Source organism: Haliotis rubra, unplaced genomic scaffold (assembly GCF_003918875.1).
Source record: "Haliotis rubra isolate DU_JTF1 unplaced genomic scaffold, ASM391887v1 Scf222, whole genome shotgun sequence".
NCBI lineage: Eukaryota > Metazoa > Mollusca > Gastropoda > Lepetellida > Haliotidae > Haliotis > Haliotis rubra.
The window spans coordinates 637,348-651,843 of NW_025766248.1; the positions used below are offsets into that span (position 1 = coordinate 637,348).

The following is a 14,496-nucleotide window of genomic DNA, read 5'->3' on the forward strand; positions in this document are numbered from 1 at the left end:
AAACTAACAGTATTTTCATCCATCTGAATGTTCCAAGTTTATCCATAAGAAAAGATTAGTTATTAAATAAAATATAGAGCAACAATATTAAAACTTAAACAAAAATGTTCCAGTCAATTTTTCAATTAATAATTGATCAAAAGCATTGTTTATAGTCTACAGCCACTGCAAACATCTTTAGATAACAAAACCTCTGCCAAGAGTAGATATATACATGCAGCAGAAACAGTTAACATCATCATTAAAACACTGAGATAGTATATAGTTTTCCCAATGAATTGAAACATTAAGATTACAAAAATCTAAAATGTTAGAGCTAGTAGAATCATGATTAATTAATTTCAATATGTTAAAAGAAATTTGCCTCACCTTGACATTCAACCAGTCGGAAAGCTGTTTCGCTTTGTTTTGTCGGAGAGTATTGCCAGCATTTGTGACAAACAGACATGGCACTCGAAACTCTCCATTGTTGTCTGTTAATATAGAAAACGTCTCCTTTGCTGATGGCAAAACCTTCTTTCCTCGAACTATCACCCCATCAATGTCAAACAGGAAACCAAACTTGGCGCTTCTACTTGAAGCCTGCAAAACCAACAGAAACACAGCATTAGCAGGAATATTGAGTTGGACATATTAATATCTGAGGATTTAGAACCACCGGCACCATTTCCTAGATTGCTTGTAATGGATACGGAACTAATAGCTTAATGTGCATGGAATAAATGATATCTTGTGTATGAAATAAATAGTTTATTCTGCAGGGAATTAATAGTTTCTTACGGATGGAATAAATAGTTTCTTGTGTCATTAAATGAATAGTTTCTGGTGCATAGAATAAATAGATTCATCAGATATTAGATCCAAAATTATACTTTTTTTATTTTGCTGTTGCGCGGAATGCCTGACTGCGTTTCATATCCTCTTACAAAACATTATGACTGACTGACTGGTGGTTAAAGCGTTGGCTCGTCACGCCGAAGACCCGGGTTCGATTCCCCACATGGGCACAATGTGTCAAGCCCATTTCCGGTGTCCCCCGCCTTGATATTGCTGGAATATTGCTAAAAGCGGCGTAAAACTAAACTCAGTCAGTCAGTCAGTCTTACGACAAGCATGGGTTCCTGAAGACCAGTTCTCAGGTGAAACTTATCTGAGTGTTGCCATTGACGGACAAATGACCTTGTTATTTAATATTAGAACGCAGACATTTCAGGAAAGCTTGCCTTGTGTTAGATCCATGAGAATACTTAGTTTGAAATAAAGAAGTCATCATGCTTGCATGTTTTGGGGTGGTATATATCCTGAATCCAACGTTTACTAAATTCAGTGTTATGAGCTTATACAGGATATCTGTTGTCCTAAACCACACTTGCATGATAACCTCTGCTGATATGCCCGGATTAGTATGGATATCACATGATATCATATAACTGATATCATCAATGCATAGTGGCATAGTCTGGCCACACAGTTAATGCATGGAAGTAGAATATAAATTAAGGGTTGAAATATATGTGACATGACAGTACCTCTAGAGTGTGTTGAGTGTTTCTGGGAACACGTCAGCATACAAAAACACATGTCTGCCAGCCTGTCTCATGTCATCAACAAGACCAATATGGTTGTAATGAGTGAGTGAGTTTAGGTTTATGCTGCTTTTAGCAATATTCCAGCAATATCACGGTGGGGGACACCAGAAATGGACTTCACACATTGTACCCATGTTGGAATCAAACCAGAGTTTTCAGCATGGCAGGCAAACGCTTTGACCACTAGGCTTCCCACCCACCCACCCCCACCCCCCGATTATAATGAAAAGGGGGAGATAGTGTGAGGATGACAAACAACAGAACAACAGTAAACAACGGGACCAAAAATTTTAGTTCGTTAAATCATAGTTTATTATATGCATTTAAACTAAAACATACAGCAAGTGGTTGGGTCCAAGAAAAACTGTTCTCTATTTCTGTCCATTTGTCATGAGGATTTTCATAATAAAGAAATTTTACTGTAACTGATTTACCGCTAACATGTAAGATCGTCCTGACAGGGCACTGACGAACTGCAAAAATACTTTAGTAAAATTATATCTCATTGATAAGCCACCCCCCTTCTACAGACTGCTTTTTTTTGTCCTTAAAATTCGGCTTATAAACGGTAATATACGGTACTGTATTATCTGGACAGATGGATGGATGGATGGATAGACCAATGAATTGATGGACGAAAGGAACAATGGAAAGATGGATTAGATGGGTGGATGGATGGAACAATGAGTGGATGGGTGGATTGATGGATGGAACAATCAGGGTTTTACACAGACTTTTCATGGTGCCTCACAATAGTCATTTTTGGGAGTCATTTTTAATATTTGGGAGTCATGAAAATTTCAATATTTCTTTGTGTTAATCATTCTCAGTATGTAACTGTGTATGTCACACCACCAAATGAAACTACAGCATTGTTCAATTCAAACAACCAGGATTACTGTCTCCTCTGAGTTCTCTGGAATAATCTGACAGCTATCATTTTTTGCTAATCAAATCGATTTTATTGAACTGAATTGTGAGGGCCACCCATAAAACTTGCATGAAACTGAACATGTATGATAATATTTTGAGAGTCGTTTACAAAATTGTTGCGTCATGTAAAACCCTTAACAATGAGTAGATGGGTCACTGGATGGATGGAACAATGGAGAGAGAATGCCACTGATTCCATAGTGTTGTCTAGAGGCATGTGTATGCTATATAATGTGACTTAACAAACAACCATAAGAATTGTCTTTAATGTGTTTCTGCAACTGAAAAGTTATAATGCATGCACTCCATATTTTACTTTTATACCCAAATGTTTGCAAAAAATCATTTTACAAAGTCAATTTAACATTATCTAAAAAAGACTTACCCTTTTCCAGTAATAAAGCTTCCTGATTATATAATTCCTAACCACATTCATTATTGGTGTGCCGGGACAGACTGACATTTGTACTTTCTGTATCAACATCTTCAGTGATGCAGTTATAAGCATAATGCTGTGTGCATGTCATTGCTAAACCATCACATTTATCAGAGCATACACAAATATCATGTAAAAACATAGGCAAGAACAAAGTCATATATTATTAAAAATTATTATTTTTCTGGGCAAATACATGTATTGAATATGACAAAATGAGAAGGTGTGTTTGTGATTTGTGCATGCATGTGTGTGCATGAGTGCTGAGCATTGGGATAAGGATTTGTTTTACTGGAAGATGATAAAAAAAAGTCAGGAATGTATTTTGCAAATGCCAACTAATTATAAGGGTTAACAATCAATAGTTGCACCTTATTTCCAATAAATATTTGTATGTCATAATCTATCTATGTATATGCATGGCTACTCATGCAACAAACAGCATGGTTTAAACACGATCAAATTATGTCAACAGTTGAAAATAGGTTCTGTAACATGTGTTCAAGATTAGCTAACACAAACCGTCACAAATGAAGAATAAAATTTAATAATTTTGTGAACACACAAACTTTCCTTCCTGACAATACTGTCAACTGCTTCAAGCGGTCAAGTCAAATAATGACCCTTTGACCATGTTAAGATCATTGAAAACAAACTCACGTTAATTGTTTCTCTTTATTTGGGTTTATTTTATTTACCTTGTAGCAGGGTATGAAACTCCCAAAAATTTCATCCAGAGCACAGGGCTGGTTGGATGTAAAACTTGCCAGCCCTGACCAAAACTTACCTGCCCACAAATATTTTAGGTTTAACAAGCGACGTAATTTATCATCCAATTGGAATTCATCATTTATTTTTATGTGTGAATTAATAATGATTTATTATCCTGAAATTTGATGAATATCTTCATATACATGTCCAAATTTTAATCTGACTGTCGGGCAGGTGAATTTTAGAATCTGGCAGTCTGTGTTGAAAATAACCTGTCCCGGGCGGTCAGGCAGGCAGGTATATCGAACGCTGCTTGTAGTGCCCTATAGGCAGCTTGGCGTTATCCAAGATAATAATGTTTATTACGTTGTATATATGCTTAGAACATGCCCATGTGGCGTGAACTCCAGCATTATATAGTAGCCTTATTATTATACACCCAATTAACATGCTTTTTATGAGATCACATATTTTGTATTTTGACTAAACATTTTGAAAGAAGTGGCCTTGCATATGTCCACAGACAACACAGTTCATGTTTCCATGTCGCGACTGTTCGAGCATCATCCAGGTCTGAGCATTATTGATCACAGGTACAGAAATACTATCATTCATCAAATAAACCCTATTTAGTATAAGCAACAAACGCGATGAAACAGAATACAGGATTGATTTTGCCATCTAACAAATACTCCCAGTAATGAGAAGGTATTATCATAGACAGGCAGACATTTCACAGACAGGTGGCCAGTCATACCGTGATATATTTTTCAGGGATCACTTCCAAAATACATTTTCATTTCACTCAGTAAGTCAATTACTTTGAAAGATAAACAGCTGTCAAAACAAGCATAAATACAGAAATTGTAGATTTTCTTTTCAGATTTAGATGAATATATAAAAATGCTACCTTGAAACTCAGTATTAACATGCTAGTAACAAATTATAATGTGTTTATCATAATGGCAAACAAATTAAATTAACAATAAAACAATTTAAACAATTGTCAACGTCTTTTCATTTATTATCAGTAGATCATAAGGACAGTGAGGTGCAATGATATAACTTTCATAATGAGAGAACAGTACATATAGGTATTGGGCTGTCTTTAGAAACAAAATGGCAGCCACATTCATTGCACTATATCAGAATTTAAAATTACATAATTTGGTGGATACAAATACACGTTGATAAAATGAACTAAAGTGTTACATTGTAGTAATAATTTCAGGCATTTACTGATATTGCTAACATTTATTTATTGAAATTAACACTAATATACTTATGGGGTATGTATATATTTCAGTTGTATATATTTCTTTCTCAATGATCAGTCCTATTTAACATGCCTTTTTGCTAGCAAGCATTATATGGTTTTTATTATTTGGAATTGCTTGTGCCACTTGTTCTTGGCAAACATAATGAAGTTTGAGTTCTCCATCTTATAAATTTCAAAAGAAAGCGTAATTGTTGCAATATTTAAGGATCGTAGATTCATAATTAAAAACAAGACTGATATTTGAGTTCCAATAAATCAAAATTTTAACAAAAATATAATTTTCTGACAAATCTTAAATCTCTCGAAAATATATGCATTGATGTTAGGTCCTGCGAAAAAGTAAGGCAATCTAAAAGATCCTAGCAACTACTCGGCCACCTAACTGATTAAAATCACGTTTAGAAAGATTAACAATGACTTTAGACTTGTCCTAATTAACATTCAAATTGGTCTACCCATGCTTGCTAAAAATTATGACATTATTATTTTAAATTTTATATTTAATTTTTCAAGCTAGCTAATTAAAGTAAATTAATGATTGTCTTTCGCCTCACCTACCCTGGCCATCTAAAAAAAACAACCTGCAATACAAAAGCACATCACACATATAAAACAGGAGGAAGTGAGGATTTGTTTACCGCTCTGGTCTGAACTCTGTGAACAGCATTGTAGGATATTGCACTCATGAAAGCACCCATCATAAACAACATCCAAATAAATGTCCCCTTTGGTAAAACTGTGGAATAAATGTGGCTGCAACATTGCTCCAAGGTTTTATGGAAATTCAGATCCTGTAAAGACTGGTACTGTGGAACTGTGTCATGGTATTTTACATTCTAGTTGCATCATCCAAACAGAACATGGTGACCTACTTTGTCTATAAATAGCACAAGAAAGCCCCCCTACTGTGTGCAGTTATTTCATGGCAAGGAGAGGCTTTGGCTTGCCTGGTTGAAAACTGCTGTGTCATCATCAACAATAAACAAAATTTGCTGAGTCACTGTCAACAATAAACAATGTGTTACTTTAACATATAAAGAAGGGGAATAAACACATGTAAGACAGCTCAACCTAATAATGATTATAATTAAGAGAATCAGAAATTACACAACCACACAAAAGCATTCATTTTTACTTACAGGTAAATAACAACTGTATACACAGACTATTTTTTGGCATGATTGATATAAAAAAAGTTTCTTTTGATATTAAAAAAGGTTTCGTCAATTGGAGCTGGTACTTATATTATCCCCAATTTATAATTTGGGTCTAAATTTAAAAGTTATTTGGTATACTTTGAGGATACTTCGACCAGCACATGAGAGGTACGTGAGATTGATGTTTGATTTATCAGAGGTAACAATGAACCGACTCCCCCCTGACCCTCCTCCCTCTAGGGGTCATGAAGGTGAAGGTCGTACACAGATTGTGAGTGACTCTCTCATGTTGTTATGGCTGATGTCTGAATGGCCGGCTCATGGGAAGGGTGCACCTTGTGTATAGGTGATGCAATCAGGCTTGGGGCTCCACCTTGGTCTACAATGCTCTCACTTCCTGTTTGCTGACAATGTGTTTAGAAAACGAAAATAGAAGGCGCCTATGACTTCTGGCTATGTACAAATATTCAATAATGTAATGGTCTTATCTTTTTTCTTTTCTTTCTTTCTTGAACCAAAGAGACAGATTACAAAAACAGTTGAATTTACATGATATTAAAAATACAAGTGTGTAATGGTCTTGATTTAAAAAATCAAATTTGTGTGTGCAATTTTACCACAAAGTTATTTCATGAGAAATGTTCAGATTCTAACTTTAAACTTACATTATAAAACTATTAGGTACAAGTCCACAGAATCATTGAAAATTTCAGTCCATATGCTCATGATGTAAATCACCAGATCGTCTGGTTCAGACTTGATTATTTACAGACTAGTGTTATATAGCAAGAATATTGCTGAAAGTGGCATTAAACAACGAAAACAAACAAACATGATGACACAAGGTGGTCAGGTTTGGTGACTCGGTCAGTTGCATCACGGTCATTAATGTTCATGATGGCAGTCACTGGATTGTCTGGTCCTGACTTGGATATTGACAAACTGACTTAATGTGGATAAACTATTTCTGAGTATTAGACAGCAGGTCAGATTTGGTGAGTTGGTTGTCTTCATGTCACAGATGTTCATGATGTCAATCACTGGGTGAGTGAGTGAGTTTAGTTTTACAACACTTTTAGCAATATTCCAGGGATATTATGGTGGGGGACACCAGAAATGGGCTTCACACATTGTGTTAATCACTGGATTATCTGAGAAAAAATGTTTCAGTCACGGTTTCAAAGCATACAAATGTTATTAACAAAATTGTGGAGCCATCAATAGTTTTGTACCCACATCATCATTTATCACAACATCAGCCGTGATGAATGTATTCTTTTTTTTATTAAGGCCAGACCAATCTTATTTCTTGTTTTACGTATTTTTGTCCTTAGAAAACCTAACGGCAGGAGGACAAAACAACCCAAACAAACAAAACCAATTAGCAGTCAAAGTAATATTCCTTTAAATACTAAAAGTATTTTACTTTTGGAAATTTATGAAGTGTATGTGGGTCACAAAACAATCTAAAAACATTTTCTTGTAAGTTCACATTTTTGGCCAATAAATACATTAGGATTTATTTTTTGAGCGGGAAAATTCATTTTTATTTTTGTTCTTATTCTTGAAAAAATACGACCGGCGGATCCATAACACAAGAAATAACATTAGTCTGGCCTAAAACTTGAAGACAATTGTTTTCTCCAGCATTTAGGGGCAAATTACTTTTTACAAGGAATATCCCAACCAACACCATCTTGCTCTAGAATGCCAATCACCTCTCACAAGGTGATTACCAAGGAATAATTCCTCGTGATCAAGACATTAGACAAAGGCAAACCAATGACATGCTAAGGACTATTGGTCTGGAGCAGACGTCTCGAGCAGACGTCATTAGCTTATATGTTCTAGTGATACGCCAGGGCTTATCAGTGTCACATTGGCTAGTGTGGTCAACTGACCTCCGGACCCATACTGATTAACTTTGTCAGAGAATGTCGAGGAATCACTGATGGTGTCGAGGAATCACAGACGGTGGTCCTAATAGGAAGAGCAACTGGCCCATTCTGTTTACTAACACGTTTATCAGACAGAGCCATGTCAAGTTTAATAAAACGTGCATGTATAATATGCTAAGCTCCATTCACAAGGTGAATGCTCATAGAGCTAACAATCAAAGCACAGCACAATGTGATTATCATTACCCTGGATAACCCAAGCTCAGGCCTACCAAAGAAAACTTTCCCACTGTGCAGAAAAACGCAGAAAAGCCCATATTAATTGTGGAAATAGCAACATAAACACATTACCTCGCTACTGAAACAGTAAAAACGGCAACGAAAAACTATGAAACTGCAACATTTTTATATCAGCGAACTTTGACCTCTACTGCGCACGCGCATTACGATCCGGGCTTCCTTCCAATTTCCGAGCAACCGTGAATCGCCTCGCGTAGAAGAAGTATTAAATATGTCGAAATAATTGCTGTCAATCGTTTCATATGAATGGAAAGTAAACTAAAAAGGTGTGCACACAAGTATCCTGATGATAAATGCCAAATAACACAACAGAAATACTTAAAAAGGAATGTAACTTTTGTCCAAGGTGGAAAATGTCAGCATGCGGTAGAGACTTCCTCTTCCATGTGCGCATGCGCAAAATCGAAGTTGAGGGCTCCTCGTTTTATGATGCGGTGTTAGCGATTTAAAGTTGCCGTTTTTACTGTGTCAGTAGCGAGGTATTATGTTTATGTTGCTATTTCCACGATTAATTTGGGCTTTTCTGCGTTTTTCTGCACAGTGGGAAAGTTTTCTTTGGTAGACCTGAAGCTGCTAGAAGGCTAACAGTCACATGACTTATCCCACTGGGTACCCATTTTCTGTTTGGTGAACATAGGCAACTTTGAACAAACCCACTTGCCTACGGTGAGACCATTATGAACCTCATCATAAATCATAGTGTAGGCGCTAGAAGGCTAATGGTCACATGACTTATCCTACCGGGTACCCATATTCTGTTGGGTGAACAAAGGCAATTGTGAACAAACCCACATTATGATTTCTGACAGCATTGTGAGTATAGTTGACAGTGTTGTCAAGATAGTGGGTATGATTGTTTCATCAAGGTAGTGGGCATATCTTCATCAAGACTGTAGACATAGTGTCATCAAGACAGTATGTGTCACAGCATTGTCAAGATAGTGGAAATCTTGTTGTCAAGATAGTGAACACAGCATTGTCAAGATAATGGAAATCTTGTTGTCAAGATAGTGAACACAGCATTGTCAAGATAGTGAACACAGCACGGTCAAGATAATGGAAATGGTATTGTCATGATAGTGAACACAGCATTGTCAAGATAGTGAACACAGCATTGTCAAGATAGTGAACACAGCATTGTCAAGATAGTGAACACAGCATTGTCAAGATAGTGAACAGAGCATTGTCAAGATAGTGGAAATATGTTGTCAAGATAGTGAACACAGCATTGTCAAGATAGTGGAAATCTTGTTGTCAAGATAGTGAACACAGCATTGTCAAGATAATGGAAATCTTGTTGTCAAGATAGTGAACACAGAATTGTCAAGATAGTGAACACAGCATTGTCAAGATAGTGAACACAGCATTGTCAAGATAGTGGAAATATGTTGTCAAGATAGTGAACACAGCATTGTCAAGATAGTGAACACAGCATTGTCAAGATAGTGAACACAGCATTGTCAAGATAGTGGAAATATGTTGTCAAGATAGTGAACACAGCATTGTCAAGATAGTGAACACAGCATTGTCAAGATAATGGAAATATGTTGTCAAGATAGTGAACACAGCATTGTCAAGATAGTGGAAATCTTGTCAAGATAGTGAACACAGCATTGTCAAGATAATGGAAATCTTGTTGTCAAGATAGTGAACACAGAATTGTCAAGATAGTGAACACAGCATTGTCAAGATAATGGAAATCTTGTTGTCAAGATAGTGAACACAGCATTGTCAAGATAATGGAAATCTTGTTGTCAAGATAGTGAACACAGCATTGTCAAGATAATGGAAATCTTGTTGTCAAGATAGTGAACACAGAATTGTCACGATAGTGAACACAGAATTGTCAAGACAGCGATCATCATCATACAGTTTGAAAGCTAGAGCAAAATGTCATAACAACTTGAGCAGATTTTATAAATGGCAAAACCATATCAACACAGTGGAACCATGTGATGGGTCTTATACAACAAGGTTGCATCAGCAGAACTGCACTTGCTACACTATAGGACCTACCTACAAAACAGATATATGTAGGCCTCGGCCCTGATAACAGCAGGATACAGTACTCCACTGTCACGCCTCATGGACGGGATTGCCCCGATAACAAGCTGTCAACAAACAGATGGCTGAGTCACGACCAACAATAAACAGAGAAGGACTTCATTGATATACTATGTGGGTCAAGCGTAAGAGGCAACCTACATAGTCAATTGTTATTGTTGTTGTTTCCAAATGTCACAACGTTCGGCCGCATCATAATAAGAATTATTTTCAGATGTTAAAATCTTAAGCATGTACATCTTTTGAACAAACTATTAAAGAGATCTTGAATAAACTATACAAACACATGTGATGAGTTTTTGTGTTTTAGTCAACTTTAGTCCAGGCCCTAGCAAATTAAGTTTCTTTAAAAAATTTGAATACATATATATCATATGTAAATGACATGATGTCATGTAATTATATATATTAAGTATATATCTATTAAGTAATATTATGACCAATAACAAGTTTGTGTCATAAAAAAAACTATTAAAAAAGTTATTAATATTGAGACGAAAAAACAATTACATATCATTCTTAATGTATTCATTTTAACCTTGCATATAAGAAGTGACTAATTTGGGAACCCATTAGGATTTTGAGTTTGAATTGGCTCCTTGAAACCTGGACAAGTCGTGAGGGAAACCTAACGAATCAAATGGTGATGACTCAGGGACTTGGTTGACAGTGAGTTCATGTAACCTGACAGTGTGTCATATATCACAATTTATCTTACCTTCATGTAAAATACTTTAATTTCATTGGTCAATGACGCTTTAACAAGTTTCCGTGTCACCCCTCCCAGTAGGGTGACAACTGGAAAACATATTACCTGCTGCCACGGTAACCGCCAAACTCTCCGACGAGAAGCTGTATCACTAACAATCGTAGGACGTCATAATCTCATTTAGTGCTTAACACTCAATGCGTTTATTGAAACCATTCACACTTCCTTTCAGTTCATTCTTCCCGCTCTTTTATGTTTGCTTACGTCACTTCCAGTTATGTTAATTCCAATGACGTCATGTGTCTCCTTCTGATGACGTCATCTTTTGTTCATCCATTGATTTTTTAGATTCACACAGTGAGTCTATCCTCTTTGTCTCCTGCATTAAGTTATATTTTTGCTTGCCTCCCACCCTTCCTAGCCATCTCTTTCTTCTTTCTGTTTCCAGATTGTACATTATTGGCAAAGGGCTTGTAATGTCTATGTATATATGCCTATGTCAATAAGTGTTAGGGGTGGCCTGGATCTTGTGGGCTGCAATCATTAATACTTAGGCAATATTCAAAATTATGGCAGGACGGCTCTTCAGCCGGAATCTGTTTAACCCTTCTGCTTCTCATTCTCTTCCCACAGAGGTTACTCCTGTCATATCTTCCTACATAACCTCTGTTCTAATACGGCCATTTCATGGTGTGAACGTCCAGGACTCGTGATTGGAGGCAATCAGATTTAGTTGTGCAATCAGCGACGTTGTTTCAAAAGTGATCATTCGCAAGGCCTCGGTAATTTCCGTATGCTTCGAGAAAACTAAACTTCTTCCCCTACACGATGCGTAAACGTTTCTTCTAGACAGAACTCAGTCATGTTATGGCGGATCAGTGGCGTCTCCGTCGCCCTCGTTGACAACGGACAAGCTAGCCATTAAACGTCTTGTGTGTAACATCAACACAAGTTGCTTGTGTTAGTCAAGTTGAATCTAAGTCGATATAAAACGTGTTCAGATTGGATAGAAAGAAGGGAGATAATTCGTGTTGCGATCTTGTGCCGCTAGGGGATTTTACGAGAACCGGGAAATATGGCCGTATTAGAACAGAGGTTCGTAGGAAGATATGACAAGTAACCTCTGTGGGAAGAGAATGTCTGCTTCTCAGCGGATAGGAATCTTTTGGCTTTGCCTTATTATTGTCTGCTTTTCAGCAGAAATGTGATTGCTCTATATGCTGCTGGGAACATTGTCACCCATTGCTGCTGCTGCTGCTGGCAACTGTAATTGCCCATCCTAACATACTCATTATTTATTAGGGCAGCCCACAGATCAGCCTCACCTCTGACCTTGAACCCAATATTCTCTTGTTGTTATTTTAATGCTTTCCTTCTTAAGGCATACATGTATATATATACAGTACAAACAGAAATTATTGAGAATTTAAAGATTGTAAATATTTATATTTTTTCACTCATTACTCACATATTAAATGTGAATATTAGCAGAACATAACTCCAGATTCAAAGACAAGCTTGGCCAATCTAATAATGTCATATTTTGGGTCCGAAACCAGGCCTGTGAATGCTTTGAACGATGTTTTGGGTCGTTGTCCTGCTGGAAAATCAAAAGATTTCCATAGAACACATGAGCAAATGGAAGTAAATGTCCCTCGAGAATATCTGTGTACCGCTCACTGTTCATATTCCCTTCAAATACACAGAGGGACTTTAGGCGTTGCCCCTAACACAATATGCCACAGAGCGTTAAATTTAGGACTGGACTTTGGGCTGATACAAAGGTTTTTCAGTTTGTTTGGTCCAGAATTTCAGTGTATTAGGAAACAGCCACACACAACTTTCATCTGAGAAAATCACACTGTCCCAGTTAAAATTTCTATGCTGTAAGCACCAGTTCAACCTTGGCTCCTTTTTTTTAGGTTTCATGATCGGTGATTGAATTCGTCAACTTTTCTGCCAACCCATTGCATGCAGCTCAGTTCTAATTGTCTCCTTACAGACAGCCACAGTTCCTCTATCAATCATATCCAGCCTTAAGTTTTCTAAACTCCTTCGTTTGTTTTTAGAAACAAGAATACCAAGCCGCCTCCTGTCACAGACAGTCAATTTTCTGGGCCTACCTGCGCCTCCCTGGTGCTCAATGCCATATCCATTTGCAATATTTTTTCAAAACACTATAAACAGTGGACAAAGGGATGCCTGTTCTACTTGAAATCACTTTAGCTGATCTGATGTCCTTGTTATAATACTCTAAAATCAACTTCCTCTTCTCTAAATCATCCATACTGAGGATCACTGAAAATGTCGTCTGCTGGCAAGTAAACAAAGGGGGATAACTCTTCACAAACTAATGAAAAAAGATTAACAGAGTTGTCTCTCTTGAATGAAACCAAACACTTGATAGCTGGTCAAGGTTGTTTATACTAGAAATCCAATTAAACTTATTCCTAAAATTCTCAATAATTTCTGGTCATGCTATATACTGTAAACGTATTATATTTCGCGCAGGTTTTATTTTCACGCTTTTCGCGCGAAACATTTTAGCGCGAAAATTTATACACCGCGAATAAACCTGTCATTCATTCAGTCTAGCCACGCTCGCCCCTGAGTTGTTACTATAACACATCACGTTTGAAGACAGAAATCAACGGGAATCTTAAAATGACAACTGATCATACTTAACTGTAAGCTGTAATGGATTTCCTAAAACATAATTAAATAATGAGCCAAATCCATTGCGAATTAGCGAAAACAGCAATGTGTGTTGTGGCCGCCATGGAAATTGGTCACATGACATGGTTTGATACAAAACAGATTACCGTGAAGCGACTTCGGAAAGAAATAATACAGCAGTATTTTATTTATTCATTAAGATTTTATTCACCAGTACATCATGAAGTGAATAGTCACTAACACTCAATCATCTCATTCACAACAACCCGGCTTGTTTGAAATCACAAAGAGCTTCATATACAGTATAAGTTAATTCGTCAAATCGTCAGAATTCGGAACATAAGACTGATGTGTTTTCATCTCTTCGGGAGTAAATGGATTACTGTGTACTAGTATATCGCACAGATAGGGATTTCCTGTGAGTAAGCTATAAGCGCCGCCTGACAGGTTAAGCCACTCTGTTTGTTTTCACTGCTATTAGAAGTGGCCAAAGAGACAGCTGGCAGTTCCGGCAATTACTGATTTAGCGTGAACAATTGACCATGCGAAGTAGTCTAAACTGTCAATTCCGCGTAAAAATTGCACCACGCGAAAATAAGAATGCGTTTACAGTATATGTCTTCTTGCCAAAGGATGTGTTTCAATAATATGGCGATGCAGTGCGCAGAGTTCAAAAACTGTTCGATTAGCTGTTTTTGAGTTCACTATGTACACATTTATTTTACCGACTTTCACTGCTTTATT

At 36.8% G+C, this 14,496-nt stretch overlaps 1 protein-coding gene across 2 annotated transcripts in view; it reads right to left on the minus strand.

Annotated features, from left to right (window-relative positions):
- The window catches only part of LOC124277494 (haloacid dehalogenase-like hydrolase domain-containing 5), a 55,958-nt gene that overhangs the window by 24,693 nt on the left and 16,769 nt on the right, over positions 1–14,496 (minus strand). The window contains exons 1-2 of one of the 2 annotated variants that reach the window (XM_046713196.1): positions 5,587–5,787; positions 370–582 (exon numbers count right to left, since the gene is read on the minus strand). In XM_046713196.1, the coding sequence (XP_046569152.1) occupies positions 370–582; positions 5,587–5,658 (285 nt within the window). In that variant the 5' untranslated portion in view covers positions 5,659–5,787. Of the gene's footprint in view, positions 1–369; positions 583–5,586; positions 5,788–14,496 lie in introns of those variants that run through there. The other variant, XM_046713195.1, reaches the window with a different exon arrangement.